Below are 26,246 nucleotides of genomic sequence, written 5' to 3'. Positions count from 1 at the left end.
ATTTGATGAACAAATTATTTTCTCCCTGTTCCATGACCACAAATTGTTCTCCACACTTCATCACAGTTTTTGGGAAAGGAAAATCATGAACAGAGTAGTATTGAATCATCACACATATATCCTAACATAAAAAAAAAAAAATCATCTAAAGATGTTCACCATTATTAGTGACCTCAAAATCATTACTTAGCAAAATAATTATACAGTGGCTATTGGTATTAAATGCAAGATTTTAAAAAATTTAAAAATAAGGCAAGTATTTGGTAACATCTCTCTCTAGATAAAGTTATTTGAAGATATTATTGATTAGATTACTTAGCAAAATAAAACAACTTTTAGAAGGCAAAAGCATTGTAAATTGAGCTTTTGAAGAAATCTGCCAAATACTACTACAGTTTTTTAACACTTTTTAAAATGTATTTATTTATTTTGAGAGAGAGACAGAGAGAAAGAGCACAAGCAAGGGAGGAACAGAGAGGGAGAGATAGAATCCCAGAGTCACACGGTTAGCACAGAGCTCCATGTGGGATTCAAACTCATGACCATGAGATCATGACCTAAGCTGGAGTCAAGAGTCAGATGTTTAACCGACTGAGCCACCCAGGGGCCCCTACGGTTTTAACATTTTGAATGTATACCATTAGTATATTTTTAGTTCTGGTTCTCATGGAAACCCACAACATTTTGACAAGAGGTGACTGGAAAATACAGGTGTGTGTAGGAGTGCCTTTTACCTCTTCCCCACCATGGGGCATATCTTTAAATGAAGCTATTATTGACACATTTTCTATAAACTGAGGATGCTTGAGATCTCTGTGTCAGGACATAAATAGCCCAAACATTCTCACAGACCCATATTTATGTACATGGCACCACCACTCCTTCAGGATGTTAAGTGGTATAAGAGACAGTATGGCATAATGAAAAATGTCCTAAATGAGAAGTGACAAGGTCTAGGATCAAATCCTCCACGTAGCCTTAGTTTTACTAATAGTGATGACCTTGATGAAGTCATTTTCCTAACTGATAAAATTAATATGGAAAGGAAGAAGAAATAAATGAACTCCCAAGGGGTGACCCATGCAGGAAGTTTACGTTGTCACACCCCACCATACACACCTGATGTCTAGCCCATGGTCTTGTGGATACAAGCATGATGTTACTCTCAACCTACTTGGATTTTAATTTACACGAGAAAGGAACATTTTGCTGTTTTAAAACAGAGGTCACAATTTAGTTAGCCAAATGTGGCCTGCAGAGGTCCTGTCTTTGACTCCCACTGGGTTTCAGCAAAATTTTGAGGCAACAATGAAAACATATCATAATCTGTGTTTGCAGTTGCTACTAAAAACCTGAAAAGTCTTACCTCATGGCTCTGCAATTCTCTCTGGAAGATATCGACTAGAGCTGAATAGTTTGACCCTTGTACAAGTTTTCCACAATCTACACCAGCCCTAAACATAACCCTGACATTGAGACTGAATGTCAGTTGCCATTCATCTCATGCATATTTTTATTTTGCATATAATAGAAAAATATTCTTTTCTAGAGCCTCCTTTGAAAGTAGGGAAATGAAAGACAGTCATAAAAGGCTGCTTGCTGCAAGGAAATGAGTATGAGTGCATTTGTTTGTGAAGGTGTTTGCTATGCCCTACCTTGTCATCTTCAGTCATTTACCTTACCAATCTGTCCCCTTCAGCCCCTGAAGACTTTGCGCCCTGCTTGAGAAGATTGTAACTGCCATTCCAGAATTAATACAGTAGTTAGATGCCAAAACCACTTAAGATTTTATTTACTAGATGGACTAATGCATGAAGTCATTTATCTTTTCTGGACTTCAGAGTCTTCTTGTGTAAAATGAAAATGCTGGGCTTAAGTGATCTCTAAAGTACCTCTCATCTTAAAATGCCATGGTTTTAAAGTTCCAGTTCTTGTAAGGAAGCCCTCATGACATTACTATCACAAATATGTATCCTATAAAAATTAGCCATCATGGCTTTTCCTCCAACCTAAGGCAAATTTCAGTGACTACATCCATTTTTCATGCTGACAGAGTATATTGTGGATATCATGGCTCCAAAATGAGAAAACACCGTTCAGTTTCAACGTGTGCCTTTAAAGTGCACTTATGTTGTGCATTTGTAGCTTTGAACTGATAAGGTCATGACCCTGGCAAGTCCTTATCAGCTGTGAGCTGCAATTCAAGTTCTTTGCTACTAATAATAGCTAAAGTATTAAAGGGTGCTCAATAGAGAATCAGAGCAAATTCAAGGTATTACTGAAAAAAAGCATATTGCATTCTTGTAAACTCCAATAAAATTTTTGAGTGGAAAAAAATGAATACATGGAGTTACAGCACCCCCCCCCCCCAACAAGAAAATTTCCATTGGACTGGGAGCCATGGCTTGAGAGCTTTAAAAAGATCAACACCTGGTTCACACCCGCAGAGATTCTGACTTAATTGGTCTGGTGTGTAGCCTGGAAAAAAGGAATTTTAAAGCACCTCAAATGATGCTAATGTAAAAATTCTTTTCTAATAAAATATTGGTTTGTAGACTGTGAGAAATACCCATGTTGCCCAAACAAAAGATTGAAAAGATACTATAGTGAGGTCAACATCACAGTTTTCTTGGTGTCTGCTTATCTATTCAGACTCTAACATGCTTGATTATATCATATAAAATTGTTTCCATGATGGACAATGGAAAAGTTTGGGAGGGAATCAAGATCCTTGGTGATTCTTTCCTGGTATGAGCTGGAGTTTCATGTTAGAGGAATTTCATCCTTGATTTATTACGTAGCATAATTTTTATGATGCTGTTTATTTGTTTCAAATACATGACATAGCATCATACTTTTTGGTTAGCTAAAGAAAATGATATTGAATTTAAATAATTCAAAAAGTAGACAATTCAATTGCATGCATTTTCTGTTTTGTAGAAGTAAATGTTCCATAGATCTCAAAGAGAAGTGAGAACTGTGAACTTTGCCTGTGAACTGTGTAGAAGAGACCCTTCTCTGTTCCATATGTTTAGAAATCCTATCTACATGAGGTACAAGTGGTAGTTATAAAGAAGGAAGTGACTCCAGAATTTACCTAGCTCTGCGGTTTTATTTTACAGATAAAAAAAAAAAATGAGGTTCTTGATAATGAGTGATTTGTCCCTATTAGGAGATGGCAAAACCAGAAAGAGAACTCCTACCCATATTCTAGCCTAGGATGTCTTCTCCTATACCATCAGAGTCCTACACGTTCTCCTCCCCTTCCTGTGAAACATCCATTCTGGCGTTTTTACTTGTCAAGAATTTTGGTGCAACATAATACATACTTATGTGTCTTAAATGATAGTTCTTGAATGCTAAGGTATCTGTATGTTATATATACGTCCTGATTTAGAAGGTGATGAGTCAGTACAGGCTTACTTGCATTTCTGTATAACCAGCTTCCAAAGTAAATATGTTGATCACATCTTTGGTTGATTATTATGGTCTTCTACTGCTGTTATACTAATACTTTTCCCATCTCCAACTGGCTTTACTTTTTGCAGCTTTGAGCAGTAATTCAGTCCCCTACGCCTCCCTGATTGGCTCTGTGTCCTCCCTCTCTAGCCAAACCACCACTCAGTCCATATATGATAATAACTCTCTCCCACGATTCGCTCGAAAAGGTCTAAACATCTTTGTCTCTTTATTTTCTCTGTTGAAGCACTGTAATGGATGTCCACATCATTCCATTTCCATTTCCAGATAAGCCTAGAGTCTCTTGTGCCTTCGCATTTCCATTCTTGTCATTGGGGGTGCCTCATCTGGATAAGATCACTTTAATTATTAGACCACTGTCACCCATCTCCTCCCTCTACAAAATGTAAATTAGTTCAATTCTACCATCTATTTGGAAAAGTTCCAGAAATGGCCTCCAACATTTTGATCCAAATACACAATTATATCAGCAACAAAGAATTTCTACTTCTAAGCCAACTCATTTTTATTGGATCTTCCACCAAGATTTTAGTTGACTGGAAGCCATAAATGCTAAAACACCACCTATCATAGCACTGTGCAAAAATGATGAAATTGTCTAGAAGAAGCAAAATAGTTTTTTACTTACCAGAAGTATTGATAATTTGGCATTTGAGATACAGGAACTTACTGGGTGGCTTTCAGTAATGGCACAATTCCTAAAATGCCCATAAAGTAATCACATGTCATGTTGACTTAATGGTCACCATTCCATAGCCTAACACCTTCCAGAGAGTCTCAGGACAGCAGAATGTCAACATGGCCTCCAGTTTGAGCTCCTCCCCCATTCCTTTTCAGTTTCAGAGGCTTCCCTGGGGGCATGCTAGTTCAAGTTTTTCTAGCCAGCTGGAATTTGTATCCATAAGACATGAGTCAGCGATGCTCTCTCATGGTACTTATAAAAAATTCATCACAAAGAAATAAAATGTAAATCACATGAAAAGCAAGAAAACATTGGAAAGACCCAGGAATCACCAAATTAGTGATAGATTATTTTTAACGGAATCTGTGAAACTAATCTCACTTCAGCTGGCAGACGGAACTAAGACGTGCCACCCCTGTCACTGCTTTCTTTCTTTTTCCATCCTCTTTCACTCCTTGTCCTTTGACCATTTGCTCACTCTCTTGCATTCATTTCCCATTCATGGACAAAGATGTTTACACCTGAAGTAGATTGTAGGTTTGCTGGGAGCTGAAACTTGGGGACCTGGGGCAAATACCATAAAGCTGTTAGTGTGTGGCCATTTATAAATGTCCAGGTGAAGGCCACGGCCCCAACCTCTACAATCTGCTACTAGTGGAAACATTTTTGAAACTCAGTTTGGTGTCTGATTTTGTCATCAGTGATTATCGTCTATGAACTGTGGTGCATGCCATTCTTTGTGCCCATGTTTGCATGTGAATGTCAATCACCTTCAGGTATGTGAACTATTAAAGCGATCTTAATCAAGTCACAATGTATAGTGAATCCTGTAAAAACATGTAGTGTTTTTATCAGTCCTTTACAAAAGTATATCAGACTATCCATTTCATTTTTTTTAACAAATCCGTTCTATTTTATTTTATTTACATCATCATTTCCTTTGCAGGTTCAGATGATTCCGGTTACCCTGGTAACCTTCATTCTTCAAGTTAGTTTTCCTTGATTATGCATAAGTCACTTTATGTTTCCTATCAAGCTACTACTCTTTCCCTTTTAGGCCTTTCTCAGTGTCTGTTTTCTTAGTTCACTTTACACCATTTAATTCCACACGATTTCCATTTCATACAGTGCAGGAGAAGGAGTTTGAAATGACATAACAGTCATTACTCAAAGCAGAAGTTGACATCAAGCCTGACTGTCAGTTTTCTCCGCTAGCTAACTGCATTAATTCATAGCACAATAACGCTTTCTTTTACACTAGGAGTGTTAGTTTGGGGATCATGCTTGGTGACTTTTCATTTGGCTACAAAATTCATCCTTCCAGAGCATGTCCTGCTTTGAGTAACCAAACTATCTGCCTGCTTCCTCACATTAAACATCTTTACTACTCACATGTCTTCAGGCCATTTCTAACTATAGTATTCTCTATATTTTGGAATAGTTAGCATCGTTTTCATTTGTTTTCAAATGTGTTTCTTCTTTCCTTTTAATAGGTATGGCTAGCCATCCTCCAATTCCTATCTTGGAACTTGCAGATCACATTGAAAGGTTGAAAGCAAATGACAACTTGAAGTTTTCCCAGGAATATGAGGTATTTCAGTGTGTTTATACTTGACAGTAATTTCAAGAATTGCCCCCCTCTTCTTTTTGACCATATTCTTAAAAAAATAACTTCATCAGTGCTTTTTCTTTTAAATACGACCCCAAATAGGATATAAAAGTTGATAACAAATAGGTGACTGAAAAGTGTCTGTACAATCAATATAGTAGTTGCCCTTTTAAAAGGTGTTTATATTCGGTGTTAATGAGGTTGATTTTTCTTTTCTGGTTTTAAGTTCATATACTATATTGTATTGATAAGCTTCCTCGTATATCAGATAGGTGCCAAATATATTGATTCATGGCCAGAGGCCTCCCTGAAAAAGCATGATGACAGGGAGTAAGTTGATATTTTTCCATACACTTAGTTTTCCATGGCCTGAAAACCCTTTAATTATGTCCATGTTCATGTCCATGTCCATGTGTGTATACATGATTTTACCCTTCAGCCTTAAAATAATGCTAGAGTTAATATTAAGATAGCCATATGTTCCTGGAATATTGCCTATTTTTGAAACAATGGTGAACTGAATAGTATCTTAAAATTTCAGAATCCTTATAGATTCTGTGTGAATGCTTGATGAAAGTGAATGAAGAGTCTTTGTATATTTGTGTGTATTTGGATATTGTGGTATTTATCAAGCAGAAAGTTTTAAAATTGAATTTTCTGATATTCCCCAGCAACAGGGACTCATACTGAAACCAACTCATGAATTGATAACTGAACCATCATTATTCTTTTAAGCCAAGTTTGACTTAGCATAAGATTAAAAAGTACAACTCAAGCCTTATTGTGCCAAATAACAACAGATTGTTGGGTGCCTGAGCAGTCCAAATACCACCATGAAGAGTTTCTACTGATTTACCCAATGGGAATCTTAAAACACATCCCTGTTATCTCTCTTGGTTTCTGTTGTATCAACTCCTTTCTTTCTCAATATTTTATTTAAATTCCATTTAGCTAACATACAGTTTACTGTTAGGTTTAGGTGTAGAATTTAGTGATTCATCACTTACCTACAATACCCGGAGCTCATCACAAGTGCTTATTGTATCAACTTTAAATGCAGCTGTTGGACTAGACGAGCTCTCAGTCCCTACCAGTCCTAAGATTCTGTCCTTTCAGTGAGAACTTCTAAAAGGGGCCCCAAGCTCTAGTGACTACATGGATATTAACTACATGAAGAAGCTCCATGTAAGAGAATGTGGAGCAGTGGGATCTGTGGTAATCTGGATATTTGCATGGACTTTCTGAAGTCTTCAAATCTTTAGTTTTTGATTATTTTAAATTACTATGCTGACTCAATAAAATGTGCCCCATGGTCCTCCAGCTTTAAACCACTAACAATATTTGCATCACTCAAACAATCTCAGTTGTATCCATGGTCTACAGTAACCAGCCTCCTTTAAAGTGGAATTTCTCTAGAAATACTACATGTAAAGATACTATAATAATACTCATTGAGCCATTAGATCAGAAGTGCTCCTTGAAAGTAGTTATGAACTGCATGCTGCCAATGTTCCCATTAAAAACTCCCCTAGTAGCCGTTGACATGATAGCCCACACTGACTTTTCACCATTTATCATGACGATGGTCTATGATTAAAGCTCCCTGGGCATGAATTGACTCTACTGTGCCTTAACAGCCATGAAGGAGATAGTTAAGTGTTGTATTCATCTGTGATAATAGGATAAAGACCTCTATGTAATATTTTAGGCCACAGAGCAACATTATGAAAAAAAAATTATTTTACTTGTTATCTTTCATACAAACTTGAATAGATTTTTTTTACTAGCTTATAGTAAAGAACATGAAAGAAAAACAAGGCACATTACCTTCAAACATCTAATTATTTTGGCACAATCACTATGAATTAATGATTACTCAGACTTCTCAAGAGGCATGAGACAAAATTTGCTACTCTGACTCTAACACTGAAACAGAGGTTGAAGACATGGAAGCTGTTTGTACTTATTCTGAGGTCAGAATAGGAGGAAGTAGGTTTAGATTATGGCCCAGTGTTTTTATGTCATGTGAGAGACTTCCTTTATTATAAAGAAAATTGGGCTCAGACATTGGATTTAATGATAGCTGGAGGAAGGGACCTGAGAAATTAGTAGCAAGAGCACTGTATATTAAAAATAATTATAAATACTTACAGTTTTCAGTTTCTGATATGAGACTGTAAAGTTTTACTTGAACTTAAGTAGCCATGATTTGAGGATGGCATATAGAATGCAGGGAATAAAGTTCTCCTGAAAGTTGGTATCACTCTCAAAGCCATCACATTAGCTGGTGAATCTTTAGACTGATACAGAATAGTATGTATAGATCTTACCAGACAAAGTCTTAGCTAATGACTGTGAAAATTTTGGAAGTCTAATTAAAATTCATATTCTTGGTCTCAGCACCAGAAATGCTGGTTTAGTAGGTCAGCCATGATAACCAGGAATGTCTGTTTTATTTTTTTTTTAAGTTTCATTGAGTTGTGATTGACATATAACATTGTACTAATTTGTAGTATACAACATAATGATTTGATATATGTATATATTACAATATGATTACCATAATTAGTTGAGTTAACATCTATCACCTTACATTTTTCTTATAGGAACTTTTAAGATCTACCTTTTAGCAACTTTCAAATATAAAATATTGTTAACTATAGTCATCATGTTGTATATTACACCTCTGGGACCTATTTATAACTAGAAATTTGTAGCTTTTTTTTTCAACGTTTTTTTTTTTTTTTATTTTTTATTTTTGGGACAGAGAGAGACAGAGCATGAACGGGGGAGGGGCAGAGAGAGAGGGAGACACAGAATCGGAAACAGGCTCCAGGCTCTGAGCCACCAGCCCAGAGCCTGACGCGGGGCTCGAACTCACGGAAATTTGTAGCTTTTAACCACCTTTAACATTTTCCCTTATCTCCCACCTGTCCTCTATTTCTATAAATTTGTTTTTTTAAGATTCCACATATAAGTGAGATCATACAGTGCTTATCCTTGTCTGTCTGGCTTATTTCATTTAGTATATTGCCCTCAAGTTCCATCCATGTTGTCACAAATGGCAGAATTTCCTTCTTTCTTTATGACTGAATAATAACCCAGTGCATATACATGCAATGACCTGAGCTGAAGTTGCACGCTTTACCAACTGAGCCACCCAGGCGCCCCTGTTTGTTTTTTGATACTTAGTTGTATGAGTTCTTTGTACACTTTTGATAGTGACTCCTTATTAGATATATAATTTGCAAATATTTTCTCCCAGGGAATGTCCATTTTAAAAGAGCACTTCAGGGGACTTTGATGCAGGTGCTCTGAAGACTTCAATTTAAGAAACATTATTGGTTTAGGATAATATATGACAGAGCATCATCCTCCAGCCTTCATTTCACCATCCCCTGAAATGGCAAATAAACCAATGTATAAGATTCATTTGACAGGCATCACAGTCGACATTACCATTATCAATATCATAGACATAAATCCTATTTGTAGTAGACTCATTGTAAGTCACTACAGCTCCTACAGTCTGCTTAAGGGGGGAAAAGAGGACTTAGCTTTATTTATTATAAATTATCTACTTATTATGAATTTATTTTTTAGAAATTGTCTATTATAGAGCCAAATGCTAAAAATGTAGCTATGCTTCAAACACTGTTGTCTCTAACTGAGGTATTTTGGAGATCACCCGACATCCTCTTTGAAATTTTTATTTTTGTACTTTTATCTGGACTGACTGCATTCTTCCCATTGCATGTGCCAACTTCTTTTGTTTCTCCCACCCAAGTATAGAAAATGTGGCCTTTGATCATATTTTCATTAACAGAGAGTCCCCCCTAAAGAGGCAACAATTTTCTTTCCAGTAAAATTCCAAATGTAAGAGAACAAACTCTGAACTCCAATTGACTCATTTTGTTGTGGAGACAAACATGAGGACATAGCTGCTAGCAGTGCACCTATTTAGATCTTGCTTCTTCCTTCAGTTCAAAAAAAGGAAGTTACTATGGAAAGGGGCTTGTGAGCTTGGAGGAGGAACCAGTAATTATCCACCATACTACCACAGGAAAGCACTATGCTAAGTTCTGAGAGGAATGTAGAATTTATAAGAAACCTTTACTTCCAGGAAGTCTAGCAGGCAAAATTAATGTATACATGCAAAAATAATAAAAAGAATACCAAGTTGCTAATTCGAAATACTAATGGAATGCTTTTGGGATTTAGTAAAGATCAGAGTGAGATGAGAAACAGGGCAAGGTATTGAAGAAAAGGTGGTACCAGTAGTGGAGCTAAGAAGAAAAGGAGTGAAGAAGAGTATTTTGTGGTAGGAAGGATCAAAGGCACTTTCAAGGATGCTCTGGACTTTTACATTCAAAGTGTGGAATACAGAATAGCAACATTAGCATCCCTGGGAGCTTATTAGAAATGCAGATTTTTAGGCAGTATCCGAAACATACTGAATCAGAATCTGCATTTTAACAAGGCATCCTGGTGATAAGTTTGTATAAGTATATTTGGAGGTGGGGGAAGCACTAAGTACACGTGTTATGATGGATCAAATTGTTTCTGGTGGGGAGTTGGGTGAAATGAAGTCAGGCAATGAACAGGGCCAAGAATTGTAATGAGCATTCATTGCCAGACATCATTGGCAAGGCTGGGGTGGATTGATGGTGGAAAGAATATGGACTTTGGACTCAGACAAATTTATATTCTGATTTGAACACTTGGTATGGCTGTAACCTTGCATAATAATATAACCCTATGAGTTTCTCATGTGTAAAATGTGTTACTATGAGAATTAGAGAATATGTATGCATATTTGTATGAATTTCAAGACACACTTGTAGGGTGTGTGTGTGTGTGTGTGTGTGTGTGTGTGTGTGTGTAAAATAAGGGGCTCAATAATGGTAGCTGAAAGGTTGCACTAATTTTACGTAGCCAGTGAAAGATTTTATAGTGAAGTAATTGTATTTACTTATAAATTAATAGTGTTAAGCTCCTATCATACCTACCATCAAGTACTGTACTTTCTCATTGAACAGGCCTGTCAGTGCAAAATTATAATAAAATATAATCAGTCCTATGCCCAAAGTTCTTCAAAGTATGATGAAAATACAGAGCACACTTACGTGGTGGTATCTTAGGAAATTAATCTGTCATCCATGTACATAATGGAAAAAAAAAGAAAATGGAGACAGGAAGAATAATTAGGGGACTATATATCAATTCTTACATGTTCAAATTATTTAAGCATGCAAATATCATTGTTAGAAACGGAGATGTTTGGGGAAGTTGGGTGTCTCAGTTTGTTAAGTGTCTGACTTCAGCTTGGGTCATGATCACGTGGTTTGTGGTTGGGCCTGGCATCAGGCTCTGTGCTGACAGTGCAGAGCCTGCTTGGGATTCTCTCTCTCCCTCTTTCTCTTCTCCTTCCTGTCTCTGTCTCTGTCACTCTCTTAAAATAAATAAATAAACTTAAAAAAAGAGAGTTGGTTCACTGTTGAGTGGATATATTCACCCCATCCCCACTAGTCAAGACCTCAACACAAAGGAATCCCAGTGGTCACTAGCAAGAAAAGCTACAAAGTCAGAGAAGATGTGAAACCATCTCCCAATTTGGTCTTCAAGTTGCAGTTCCCCATAGAAATAATCCCAATATCCATACTGTACTTCAGGTACATTATAGACTTCATACATGGGTTGAGATAACAACCTCTTTTTAAATATAGTTACAACTGCACAGTTTCTTCCAACTTCCTAACAGCTGACTTACAAATAGATGTAAATAGTTATCTGCCATCTAGCCTCAAATGAGTGATAACTATCTCTCTCAGTAATGTTATCTTAAACATAGATATTAAAACTACTCTGAAGAGCAGTCTTTTTGTTGGATCAGAGCAGAGTGAGAAACTGTGCTGCTCAGAAGGCCTACCTTTGACCTCTCCTGTTCTCACCATAAAACCCAGTACCAGTGTCTTTGCTACCATCTGTGGATGTGTATTATCTTTTATCTCAGCACTCAAGTGTCCTCCACCCTTTAGCATCCAGATGGGCTGAGGTTTTCTTCCTGTACTCATGGCAACACTCTCACATTTCCTGTCTATGCAGATGATAATGAGCCTCTTATCTGAAACATTCCAGATATTGGTGTCCTGTCTTTCTGTTTTAGTAACAGCATGTATGTGGCACCTTTGTCTAGAAGGCTAAATTTTTCACAATACTCTAGTGGGACAGGTAACAGAAAAAGATAGAATATTTCCTTCATAAATAAGGAAATATATCAAGACAGTGCCAAGACATATAGAGATATCTAAAAATGCTGCTTATATCATATTTTTACGTGCTTAGAGCTGAACCTCTTTAGTTGAACCCTTTCATCTCAGGGATAAAGAACAAAGTTGAGAAAGGAGTGACATGCCTAGAACGTGGCTGAACCAGATCACAAATTTATTCCTTCTTTTTTCTTTTTAAAATTTATTTATTTACTTTGAGAGAGAGCAAAATTGTGAGTCAGGGAGGGATAGAGAGAGAGAATCCCAAGCAGACCCCCTACTGTCAGCACAGAGCCCAATGTGGGGCTCGAACTTAGGAACTATGAGATCACGACCTGAGCCAAAACCGAAAGATGGGTGCTTAACTAGTAGGCCATCCAGGTGTCCCAAATTTATTCCTTCTTATTGTTAAAAGGACGCTGTGCCTCAACCTATCTGCTCTAGAGACCTAAATATTTTGCTGTTTTCTTCTTACTATGGCCTGATTTATAGAGCCCAGAAACCTAAGTCCCCAACTAGATCAGTATTTATACTAAAAATTTCTATGAAAATATCATGGTTACCAATTTGTGCTGCATGACTATCCCTGGGAAAACCCAGTGGTTTTCCCGACATGCTTCCTATGACATTTATTTTCTCCATAGATAGTTTCTTCATTCCCAGAGGTAAATATTGCATTTCTTTGTAAAAGGACAAAACTGTCATCAAAGCAATAGCCACAAAAGAAAATATTTCTATTTTCCCAAGGAATAGGCTCTTGGTATATTTGGCCATGTGTGCCAGAGTGCATCTGTCGGCCTAAAGCATTCATTACTAAATGTTTCATAAATCTCCAAGCATTCATAATGTAAAACCACTTGTCAGTTCTGCTTTCAATTAGTTTATAATTTATCTGTAAACTCATGAGGATGGACATGCACTAGAGCATTACAAAGATACAAATAAGAAACCAGACACACACAGATGATTTTTTTTTCCAGCTTTGAAGGTACTGAATTTTTTCGAAGTGGCTCCTCCGACTTATTTTTCTGAAGGAAGAAAGTAGTAGATGACAGAGATCTGTTTTCATCTCTTTCTCTCTCTCTCTCTCTCTCTCTCTCTCTCTCTATTTTTTTTTTAGTTCATTTATTTATTTTGAGAAAGAGGGAAAGTGGGGTAGGGGCAGAGAGAGAGAGTCCGAATCCCAAGCAAGTTCCGCACTGTCAGCACAGAGCCCGATGCAGGGCGTGAACCCATGCATGAACCGTGAGATCGTGACCTGAGCCGAAGTCAAGAGTTGAACACTTAACCGACTGAACAACCCAGGAGCCCCCTTATTTTCATCTCTTAGGCAAAGTTGAAGAGTGGAATAGACCAAGCAAAAGCCTTAATTTTTAAATATTGATACATGAGCCACATGAGATAATAGTTTGTTTTTTTTTTTAATTTTGAGCAAATATGATAGCTTGTGTGATGTAATGAGAAAAATAAATGATTTCATAAAATGAAAAGTAGTAAGAACTACTACTTTTAAAAACTACTACTTTTTTTATACTGGGCTGGGTAAACCAGCTTCCTTCATGGGGGATGAATGGCTAAGTTTACTATTCCAAACCACAATCTCCTGATATTCTAGGATCAGAGGCTTGGGTGAGGAAGCCGTTACCTACATCCTTGAGTACGCAGCTGTTTTACTGCCTGGGCCCAAACCCCTCTGCCTGCCATTCAGGGCCCTATGACCAATTGACCTCAATGACCAATTGAGCTAATAGAATAGGGTGGCACAGTGGCTAAGGACATAGGCACTGGATCCCAGCTGCCTAAGTTTGGCTGCTGGATCAAGCTGTATGACCTTATGTGAATAACTGAACCTCTGTTTTACTTGTTTCGTGTCTGCAAAGGAACTAATCATAACACCTCATATGTAATTAAAAATAAATGGATACATATAAAATGCTTAGCAGAATCCCTGATAAAAGTGCTTAGTAGTCTCAGTAGCTATTATTTCATTAAATACAGGCCCATCACTTGTAAGATGCACATCAATTTCAGAGATGTTAAAATGTGAAAAATAATGTATGTATTAGACTCAGTGAAAACCTGGCCTCTTCCCATCCCTTTCATTGGTCAAATCCATAGTACTTGGTTGAATTCAATAAAATAAACAATACTAAAGGAAGAAAAAAGAAAATTTGCTAATTTGGTGCACTGTAATTGGCACTTACTATGTTGTCTTTTCTTTTATTCTGATCATTCTTGGTATTGGAATAGAACCTTCTCCTAGTCAGGTGTTAGGCCTTCCTTGTGTGCTGCTGGCCACCTGGTGGCAAGCCCACCACTGGGCATGCAGCAGATAATTAACCAAAGTGTGTGTCTGGATCGATTTCTAACTAAATTTACAGTTCACAGAAGCTCTTTGTTGTGATCAAAATTGCTAGTACCAACAACAGGAGTGAATAGAACAAAGAATGTCTCTCTGTAAAAAGAACTGCTTTTCTCAGTTGACATCCCCACCTGATTTATCAGCAGTGAAGCCTTATTTTCAGAACTTTTCTCTCAGAAAATAGACTGTTATTATCTTTAGACAGTACAGAAGTGAATACATTTTAGTACGGACCCCTCAGATTTAACTCAAAAGTACCTACTGATTAAACTCCCAGTACAGTTTTTATAGTCAGGATGGGCCTCCCAGTTGACAATCCGAGAAGATGGAGGGGGGCCGGGGTTGGATCATAGCTAAGAACCAGCATCACCGAGTAAGATATAAAAGTACAGAGAGTCTCTTCCCAGCTGGCTGCCATTCTGCACCTTGTAAACAAATCTGGTAGGACACAAAGAAACAGCAGCTCCCCTCAGAAGAAACACATCCAAAACCAGGGTGTGTCTATGTGTTTATAGCCTTTTAATCTTTTTGAACTTGTGTAGTTGTTAGAACTCAAACTTCAAGCAAATTCTCAAGTTTCGAAACTTATTTGTATTTGAACTTTTAAAATGTTCCTGTTCCCACTATCTTTTTTTAACCTCAAATATTTTTTTCCCTTACTAACCTTAAACTCCATATGGTTTATCCTTGATCCTTTTATTTATTTTTTTCTTCTGGGAGTCATACTCATCTCGGGGGAATGTCCTATAACTCCTGTTTTGTTTCTCAATCCCTGTTCTCATACAAGTTCACCATAACTAATTGGCCCTTGACCATTACTGGACATTGTCCAAATTGTCTTTCCACCTGCTCCCATGTGGAGCCCAAACCTCTCAGGAAACAATTAATCCTGAAGTGTTTCTAATTCCAAAACAAGCTTTCAACTTCAAAGAAACTATAGCAAGAGAAAAAAAAAAAAAGGCCCATTTTCTGAGTTTTGTTTTGATTTTAAAATGAAGTTGGGGTTTTAGGGCCAGAATGATGTCCATGTGGAGGGGAACAGTATCAGATGCTGGGGAGAATGTCAGAAGTCAAGAAAACCGGGGCTCATATTTGGACTCTGCCAATTAGTCACTATGCTGTTTGACCCTGAACCAGCTACTTCACCTCTTGTAGCCTTGGTTCTCTCTCACTTAAGATGAGAATATTAGCATCTACTCATAAGGTTGTTATGCAGATGAATATATTTCAGGCACCTGACCTCTTTGCCTTTCTGTACAAAACAGGCACACAGGAAACACATGTGGCCCTCAGTATTGTGAACTTTACACTCGTGACCTACCAATTAGTCATCTAATAACACTACATTTTTTCCATAAGTTGTTTTATTTGCATAACATCCCGTTCTCCTTTTTCCAAAAATGGGTTCTATGAAAGCAATTAGAAGGTTCTATGAAAGCAATTTCCATGAAAATGGAAGGTGGTTATGATGTCTGCAAAGTTCTTTTCGTATTTTGTATGTAATGGAATTTATGGATATTAAATCCACACTAAGTACCCAGTAAGACTCATTTTCACTGAAGAGTAGAACCTGCCTCAGGTCTTTGCTGTGAATCTGAATGCCCCTCGACAAGCTGTTTAAATCCCCTGATTTCAGTTTCCTTATTTATAAGAGAATCAGTTAGTTGGAATGCCTTCATCTGTTTGATGAACACTTACTAGAAAGTAAAAAAAAAAAAAAAAAAAAAAAGTCAAGAAGTAAGTTTTTCCCTGGATAAGTCCACAGTTTTCTAAGACATAGTGGGTGATGGTTGGAAGAGGAGGTTTAAGAAGGAGCAGTACCTAGGAGAGGCTTCTCAGAGAGCATGTGAGTTGGAATCACTAAAGTTTGCTAGGACCAAAAGACCCCAGTGTGAGGGAGATTGACACACAAAGTCATGGAGATGAAAAGGGGCATGGCTTGTTCAGGGGACCCCAATGTGTTCTGTGCCTGTCACTGCAATGTCTGGGTCATGCTGCTCAGAGGTGAGGTGAGAAAGGTGATTACATTCTTAAAAGGCTGGGACACCAACACTGAAGGGTCTGCACTAAGTGATCTCAAAAGTACTCTCAAATCATGGAAATTATTTCCTGTTTCTACTCCTAAAGGCGTAAGTACTCCCAGGGATCAAATGAATGCATCTGTTTGTATGTCACATCTGAGTACAGCTTCGGGGAGAATTTTAATAATGCTGCTAAAAGGGATTAGGGCAAGGAGAGCCTATCGCTGACCAACAGAATAAGAATGTCTTTACTTGTTTATGTATTTGGTGTTTAGATGTAATAAAAGTAGTGGGAATATCATTTGCCATGATTTGTCTACTGTGACTAAAAGTTTGTCATTCTACATGATAAGTAATTGTTGGGCATGCCACCATGTTGGGGAGAACAAAGAGGATAAAAGGGATAGTTGTAAGCATTAAGACAGTACATGAACCTGTGGATTTAGCAATGCCTTGGGAATCTGTCATCACAGATACAGCACTTGGAGTATTTGGCTTTAAAAAGTTTAGGCATATGGTATAATCAGAACTGTGTTATTTCTCACTTACCAAGTAAGTTTCCTTAATGGTGGGCATTCATCTTTCATCCAAACTCCAGTCAGAGGCTCATGGAGATTCTTGATTTCATTCACTCCTCCTCCCCTCATCCACTCCCCCTCATCTCTTCTTTCCTCCCCCCCCCATCCCCACTCGTCCCCATCCTCTCCTCCATCCCCTCAATCTCCTTTATCCTCTCCCCCTTATCTCTCTCTTCCCCTCTTCATCCCATGTTCCCTTTCCTCTTCCTTCTCCTCCACTCCTACCTGCAAAATATCCCTTCATACCTTCTTCTTTAGTATTAAACTATGTAACATTTAGTATTAAATCTTAATTAAATTAAGTTTTAATTTAATTAATTAAATTAAAGGTGGTAATATTGCCTAGCTTTTCTGTAGTGCTTCACAGTCTAGAATCAGCTTTATAGAGACAATAATGATAACACATGTGTTTAGCACTTAATATGTGCCAGGCAGTCTTCACAACATGTTACATATACTAACTCATTCAGTCCTGCCAAGTAGGTGCTATTAGTACCCCCATGTTATAAAAGAAGGGACTAAACCGAAAGAGAGAAGCTAGGTAATTTGTCAAAGGTCATGCAGCTAGTAGGTGGCAGAACTGGGATATGAACTCACATGGCTTGGTGTCAGAGTCATGTTCTGACCACTATAAATAGTTCCCTGTGATGGTTCCTTCCACAATTTTTTTCATTATGGTCTTAAAATAAAACACATTTTATGTGATAATCTATTAAGGTAGTTGTGTAATATTCATGAGTATTTTCTGATTCCAAATAAGATATGTTGATTCAAATTTCTGATTGATATAATTATATTTTATTTTTGTTTTTCAATATCATGGACATTCTTTAAAACAACAAAAAAGGACTTGGTTTCTTTTGGGTAAGAGCTTTTATAACCAGCCTTCCCCTTCATGTTCTTGTTTATTTATTTATTTTTTATTTAGCAAGTTTAAAGATGATGAAAGATTACAGTTTATACCTGAAAACAAATAAACTAGCACTGCACTCTAACCTTGTTGAACATAGACATATGTGATTAGTTGGAATAGAAATCCTCAATCCACCAGGTTGACTCAATGAATTTTCTTATAAAAGGTGACTTCATGTGTTTTCTGATCTTGACCAATTTCCTAGGAAAATGAGCTGGAGAGAAAGCAGAAGCAGAGGTTGGAAGGATTGAAAGGTCTAAAGACTCAGTCTTAACTCTCAGAGAGAATAATCGGTATTGACTTATTCTTGTCTTTTAAACTGTAGACCAGAGTCTACCTACTTGTTTAAAATTAAATACTGGGGCTCCTGGGTGGCTCAGTTGGTTGAGTGTCTTGCCTCTTGGTTTCAGCTCAGGTCATGGTCCCAGGGTTGTGGAATTGAGTCCCTTGTCGGGCTGTATGCTGAGTGTAGAGCCTGCTTAAAACTCTATCTCCCTTTCCCCCTCTGCCCCTCTCCCCTACTTGTGTGTCATCTCTCTCTCTCTCTCTCTCTCTCTCTCTCTCTCTCAAATAAATAAATTAAATTAAATTGGGGATTAAAAGAAGCAAAACATGCTGGCAAAATGCCTTCCTCTCTGCATATCACTAGATTCCAACTTTATTTTGATAAGACCCATGATGAAGGGAAAACTTGTTCACTACAATACATTAAGCTTCATAAATATATTAAAATGATATAAAGTGACATTTTGCCTTAAGATTTTTAAGGCATTCTTTCATCTATGCAAAGTCCTATTTTAAGTTTCCACAACTTAATTTCATATAAAAGCTGCTAAGTGTTTTTAAAAGATAGAAGCTATTACTTCCCAATCAGAAGTTTGCCGTATTTCAAGTCGGCAGGAATATACAAACTTTTTGCCTATATACATTTACTTCCATTAGTTTCAGGGCCCATTGTAGTTGTTTTGTTTGTTTTAGCTCAAGCTTTTATTTCTGTGAAATTGAACAGTATGTGAAGTGGCATATAATTTAATGAGCTGGATTGACGAGGCAGAAGTTTAGCATCAGATGGGTGATTGCACTAGGTAGGTAACCATTGTAGATTCTCTCTCTCTCTCTCTCTCTCTCTTTCTCTCTCTAACCCTGGGATTGTGGTTCTCTGATTATTATAAAACACAGTTAAAAGTAGATGTTATAAAGATGAGGTTCCGGTGCCAGGTTTCCATTTTTGTTTTCTCATTGTGGTGATGCCTCTACCCCTTCCTTGAAAGCTTAACTCCAATCTCTTCTATTGGTGTTCTATAACTTGGGAGTGCAGACATGGCTGAAGTGATTGAGAAACCATAATTAGGATGGTTAATGAACAGTGAAATGGTACCTCCCTTTGTATTAACAGCAGTTAGGGTGCTGCATTAGCAAAGGTAGGAGAACTCAGTCTCGTTCCCCCCCCCCCATGGTAATTAATTGACCTCCTTGTCATCAGCTGAGACATGAGGAGAATAAAAATTTTCAGCCTAAATATTGGAGTTGGTGGGTGTTGCTGTGCAACTGGGCATTGATTTCCTTTTTTGTTCCTTTTCTATTCCTTCCGTATTGATCCTCCCTGTCACAGCTCAAGGATTCTCCCATTATCTTACAAAAGAAAAAAAAAAAAAAAGCTGTCCTAAAGTTTCAGAGGTTTAAATTCTGTGTCATAAAGTTTCCACTGTGGAGTTATATTTGAAGATTTCTAAAATCTTTGAATCTAGTCCAGCCCTGTTGTTTCACTGAAGAAAATACATTTTCTGGGAAGTTGACCGATGTGGTTGAAGTCATTCAGCCAGTTTTTGTATCTAACATTATGCAAAAGCTGATGGGTTTTTTTAGGTGGACTTGCTAGACAAAAACAAACTGATGAATAGAGGGGAAGGTTTTCTGAAACCAAAACTGTAGTCATCCATGTCAAAATTAGGTTAACTTGAAACATCGAAGAAGTTTTGCTTTCTATATGAGAACCCAAATAGGTAGCTATCCATGATTGTGATAGAGGTAGTTTTTATTTATTGACAGGAATAGTGATTCCTGGCAAAAAATAAATGTATTTGATATATTTCCATGTGTTTTTTCCTTATCATTTATTAAGATACAATTAATGGGTTATGAATTTCACCATTTAAAAGTGTACAATTCAGTGGATATACTTTAGATATGAATATTAAATGGGCATATTATAAAGACTCAAGAAGACCACTAGGCTTTTTTCTCCTACATTTTGACAAAGATTTACCTTTCTTTTATTTGCATTGTTTTTAAACCACTGATGGAGGGAACTAGTGATACTGGGGCATTGTTTGAAATTGGTTATGTCACAGTCTGGGGGTAGCTAGAGCATGGAAGGCCAATGTTACAGGTGAGACAAGTGCCTGTCACTATGGGGAAGATTTGATTTGCTGTTTGCTGTACTTGAGTCGCTGATACTACAAAGGATTGCAGTCTTCATTTTACTTATGAGTCTCCCACTATAATAATCCAGGTTTCTTCAGGGCAAGGAATGGATTATTTTTATTGGGATATCCTTGTGACTAGCAAGCTAAATATTTCTCAAATAAATGGACGAATAACATTCAAAAATGAAGCAGGAAACTGGTTTGCTCTTTGTATCTCCCTCTTCCCAAGCATAACATCATATCAAGATGGACACCATTTATCAACCCATGAATAAAGATGCTTCAATATGTTATAATGTTACTGTACTACAGCAGAGGTCCTGTGGGGACAGTCCTCAGGACAGGGAAGCAGCAACTTGATGGGCAATGGTTCTCTAGGTGGGGAATCCACCTTTGACTTTCCTTGGTAGGCCTCCCTGGGACAGTGTATTAGGACAGAGCAGAAGATCAAGCTTCCTGCTAAAGATTCTGTGCACAGATAAGGAAGCCCTTCATTGCCCTGCCTGAAAGGAAGCAGCAGAAGAATGCTGATTGCAGAACTCACTTTTCTATGCTCAGAGTCTATGAAGAAAAATGATCTGGAGTATTCATGTCTCAGGGCCAACTCTAAGGGGAAGAAAAATCACCTTTCCTCAAAGCTAAAAATCTATCAAGTTTCACACACACACACACAGACACACACAAAAATGCTAGTAGTTTCAGTATTTATCTCCCTGCTGCAGTTTTATCATTAAAATATTTGCATGAAAAGAACATCTTTGTTTCCTCAAGATTTCAGCTGCTCTTGCTACTCATTTGCTCTTGAAAAGGGATATAATCTTTTTGTTTTTGCTCTGCAATCATTTTACAGCAACCAATTGTAAAGGATTATAATTTTCATTAGAGAATAAACAAATGAACTCTGTGAGGCAAAGCTGCTCATTTCTTCCAAATATCACTGAGCAGAATGGAGGGCCAATTATAAAACTACTAGCTACTTCTAAAAAAATTTTCCAAAAACATGAATGTCCACTTCTTTAGAGGTCTCTTCTTTCCCAGCTTTGTATTCTGTCCATCTCATGCAATAACCCTTTAGTTAGTTCTTACTACAGACCAGGTACTTTACTAGGCTCTGGGGGGGTACAAAGATGAAGAATGTATAATCCTTGCTCTTGAATTCTGAGCCTAAAAGTTCCTTCAGTTTTTAGGTAAACATTAGGCCAAAGCTGCACTAAATGGATTTTGTTGGCATTCCCATATTATGCAGCTATAAGTTTTACTCCAGTATAATGCAAGTTGGATTTTGGTCTGTACTTGTTACATCCGCCATGTTGAGATTTTTTTGCTTTCTAATATCCAGTATATTCAGTGATTTAGAAATCCAGTTAGAGTGCTAGCAGTTATCTAAAATCTGTTCTTCAAAGTCTAAATTTACTAGTTTCTTAGACAGAAAAAGAAATCCTTAAAACTTGTAGCACTTTGGACTCATTTTAGAGAAAATTTCTATTTTTCTTTCTCATATTCTGTTACTTGAGTTAAGATTAAGGAACAACATTTGTTCTTTATTATGTTTCTGTGGCCAAACGTCTGAATGTTTCTCTAGGCTATGGGAGCAGTTATCAAGCATAGCATTTTGTGTTATGATATCAAGCAAAATTTTCTAACTGGATGTAGTCTGTACATTCAGAAAGAAATATGAGATGCTCAAATATCATAGAGATCTCCCGCTCTCTCTGTTCTTCCCTTATTACGAATCATTGGTTAAGGTAACCTATTTGTATTTTACTATTTATATTGATAAAAGAGGTTTGTCTGTTAGAACATTTTTTTTATATTTGTTACTTTACCCATATTGCTATTTATATATTGTTTCTCCTCTTTTTATTTTGTTTGCTGTCTTGTTGAATTATCAAAGGAATGGGGTGCCTGGATGGCTCAGTTGCTTGAACATCTGATTCTTGATTTTGGCTCAGGTCAGGATCCCAGGGTAATGGAATCGAGCCCCATGCCAGGCTCCACGCTGAACATGTAGCCTACTTGAGATTCTCTCTCTTTCTCTCTCTCTCTCTCTCTCTCTCTCTCTCTCTCTCTCACTCTCACTCCCTTTGCCCCTCTCCTCCACTCACCTGCTCTCTCTCTCTAAAATAAAAATAATAATAATAAAATTTAAGAAAGTATACTCTCAAATTGGAATAAATAAGACTTATGCTGCATAAAGCAGAGCTATAATCTAATAATTATTCTTTTTTAAATAATTATTCTTAATAAACAAAAGGTATTTTAAATGAACTCAAATGTAATTATATTTCTTTTCCAGAATAAAATTCCACTTACTTTTATTGAATAGCTTTATTGATAATATTTTCAATTTTGAACAAAGACATTTTTACATAATACTACTTGTAAATAAACATAAACATACTACTTGTAAATAAACAAAAATAGGGTATGCCAATTCAAATTTTTCCAACATTGGCTCTGGGAAAGGATATTTTTATTCCTCCAACATACTCTAGGCTATATTCAATTTGTGCAACCTCAACAAACTATGGCTTAGCCAGTAGGTTATTTTCAGTAGTCTTGATGATCAATACAGATTTCAGTAAAGTCAATGAATTTACAGCAGTCAGCGTTATTGAGGAAGATAATCTGAAGAATGCATCAGTCTATTGCCATCAGGTTTAAAATTTTGTATATATTTTAAGACTCAACTAAATCAGGGAATGAAAGTATAATTATAAAAGAAATGAGTTTCCCAATTTCAAAAGACATTCATGGGAAATGAGACAAAACTCTGAAATTGTTAAAATAACATCTATATATTTTATTTGCAACTGGACTGGGCTAGCCATTTATAGACTACAAAGATATAGTAGACTGTATTTTGTTCAGGAATTTAAAATAGAGTTGAGGAGTTAAGGAATTATCAGATGAAAAGTTTATGATGATTTTAACCAGTTTTAAAAGAATAAGTGTTATAAGTTTAAACCTAACTGTGAAATAGATGGTCCACACTGTGATAACATGGTGGTAGGTACATACGAAAGCAAGTGGCAGAGGTCTCTAGGTACAAGTGGATTAGGACCATGGAATTTAAACCTTGAAAGAAAGGTAGGATTCAGAAAAACAGAAAGGATAACAACGTTCTCTCCAGACTAGCAATATTCCAGTGTGAAAAAGTCAAACTTGAAAACCGCTGACATGGGCAGACTAAAAGGGAACAAAGGGCTGGAATTTAGGAATATCCACTAAGACTGACTGCTGCCAGTTCAACTTTTATATTGAAGTAGTATGCACGCTTAAGAACATAATATGGCAATCCCTGACTTTAAATAACTTTAAGTCAGTACAGGAAACAAGACAATGTAAACAAATATGGGGCAAATGTAGAAATGCTCTGGGCATTCAAAACCTAATCACCCAAAGCATTCAATATGTTATTTCAAAGAGAACTCCAGTGAGTCTTTCAAGTTGCAATATTCACAGACACCTATGTGTTTGGATTACAATGACTGTTTCTACTTTTGTCTTTGTACACATAAATTGATAATTGTGAGCTTTCTGTTGTATTTCGTTTAATGCCTACTGCATCCCCTTGGTATAAATATGCCTCTTTCACTGGCAGCCTACATTTTGATCATGGAGCCGTCTCTCCCACAGTAGTTAACAAAATACTTGAAACCAGGCTAGTAATGCAGGCTGACAACTGCCATAATTTTGTTATGTTCAGATTCAGTAAACTATAGTTATGTGGTGAAGCAATTCAGCTCTTTGTTAATGACAGATTTATTGAAGACAAGCTTTCAGAAGGATTGTACTAGAAATCCTATTAAAGTGCCATCCATTAAACCATTAGGATAGTCATTAAAACTGTTAGTGCAGACTTGTTATTCATGAGTTATTGGTCTCTTTCCATTCTCAGTGGTTTCTGTCAATACTACTCTTCTCTTTGCTCCATTGTGACTATTCAGTTCCAAGAAATGAATGTATATCACCTTTCTCTCTTTTCCTGCAAAATTTGTGGGGAGGAAGGCGGGTAAGAGAGGGGGTTTGGTTGGGAGGGTGTAAATGAAAGAAATTAAAACACTTTTAATTTAATTTAAAACACTTCATTTTTCCCAATTATATAGGATAAAGATTATACTTAAGATCCCACCCTTTTTATTTTGATAAGAATCATGTTAAAAATCTAACCATATAGAAACCTATGGCTTGTCTTTCATTTTCAAAAAAAAAAAAAAAAAAAAAGAAGAAGAAGAAAGTAAGAAAAAGATTTGGAAGTGGAAAGTACTGTACTGTGGGATTAATGCATCCTTAAACCAAACCGACAGGAACATCTGGTCTTTAATCTGTTTTCCTTTCTCTTCACAGTTTTGAAATAAGGAATTGAACTTTACGATAGTAAATTTAAAGTTGCAACTTAATATACATGCATTAGAGTGTAGTAGTTAAGAGCCCAGACTCCAAAGTCAGAAAATTCTGGATTCACATCCCAGTTTCACTGCTTTATGGACTACCAGGGTGATTTGTGCAAAGTGTCTTAACTCTCCTAGGCCTCAGTCTCTTTATTTGCAGTATGGAGATAAGAGTATCCACCTAAATTTGTTTTAAGGGTCACTGTACACACGAGACTCAGTGCATCATGATGATGCACTCATCATTATCATCAAAATCAGAAGTAATTTACCCTGATTACTTCTCAGTTCCATTCTTTGATGAGGTTAGAGGGAGACAATCTAATTTAGTGTTGGCTCGTTCAATATTTTTTCCTGGTCATAAATCTACACTGAGCTTTATCTCTAAATGACCATAGAAGCCAGTTGAAAAAGTTGACATGGATTTCACAAAATACCCTCCAAAGTGTTAAGTCCTATAAAGTGTTCGAGTGACTCAGTCGCTTAAGTGTTCAACTTCAGCTCAGGTCATGGGTTCAAGGTTCGTGAGTTTGAGCCCTGCATTGGGCAGTCCACTGTGATTGCAGAGCCTGCTTGGGATCCTGTCTTCCTCTCTCTCTGCCCCTCCCTCGCCTGTGCAGTCTGTCTCTCTAAAAAATAAATAAAAACATTAAAAAATAGTAAAATCTTTAGGAAAATATCAACTGAACCATATTAAATATTTTAAGAGTTTATTCAAGTGAAAACTGACTCAATTTGGGCAGCATCAAACCAGAAGTGTTTGCTAGGGCAAGGACTCGTATAAAGAGTGAAAGCAAAGAAAAATTATTGATTGGCTATAGCTTAAAGCCTAGTTGGCTGTTTATGACTGGTTGTCCTTAGGGTTTTGATTTTGTAACCCTGAGGCTTTTACAGACTTAGATTCTGATTTACCTCCATAGGCCGTCACAGCATTAGGACCCCCTCAGTCTAATGGAGTCCTTGTTTAATTAACTTAATGTTATCAATCTCTACCTCTCAGAGATAAGTACTGGTAGTGTTGATGTATAATATTCTAGCTTTCTGTATATACATATGTATGTGTATATATTTATATTTATATCTCTAAATATCTAGATATGTGTATATGATATAGTGTATATAATATAATAAAATACAGGTATATATTTAATATTTTTTTTTTTTACTTAACAGGAAAAGTGGATGTCTTTATGTCAGTAGATACACAGTTTCAATAGCTTCATAGGTTTTTCATACTCTAAGTCACTTAACCAGTCCCCACCATTGTAATGGTTCTATAATGGTTATTATATACATTTGTCCAGGGGAAAGACATGTTTTTCACTTTCAAGGCTTTTAGGCAGAGTTTAGTGCCCGACAGAAAGTCCACAGTCTAATCTTAGGAGATGATAAATTTGAAGAAGTTGCAATCTCGGATGAAGATGTGTCAGGTGAAAGTATCTTGATGTGGTCACCTTATTCCAGGACTGATCATTAGTTTTGTAAACTTGAGAGGTGATTGGGTTCTGAAGA

The 26,246-nt window shown here is 36.8% G+C and overlaps 1 protein-coding gene across 34 annotated transcripts in view; it reads left to right on the top strand.

Moving 5' to 3' along the window:
- PTPRD (protein tyrosine phosphatase receptor type D) overlaps positions 1–26,246 on the top strand; it is a 2,237,777-nt gene that overhangs the window by 2,117,380 nt on the left and 94,151 nt on the right. For 19 of the 34 annotated variants that reach the window (XM_086685253.1, XM_086685255.1, XM_086685259.1 and 16 more), the window contains 2 exons: positions 5,109–5,150; positions 5,656–5,753. In XM_086685253.1, coding sequence (XP_086541379.1) covers positions 5,109–5,150; positions 5,656–5,753 — 140 coding nt within the window. The remainder of the gene's footprint in view (positions 1–5,108; positions 5,151–5,655; positions 5,754–26,246) is intronic. The other 15 variants (XM_086685268.1, XM_086685285.1, XM_086685284.1 and 12 more) reach the window with 1 other exon arrangement.

Source organism: Puma concolor, chromosome D4 (assembly GCF_028749965.1).
Source record: "Puma concolor isolate L17-30 chromosome D4, mPumCon1.1.hap2, whole genome shotgun sequence".
Lineage (NCBI taxonomy): Eukaryota > Metazoa > Chordata > Mammalia > Carnivora > Felidae > Puma > Puma concolor.
The sequence above is the reverse complement of the archived record's forward strand: the minus strand, read 5'-3'. Positions and strand labels throughout refer to the sequence as shown.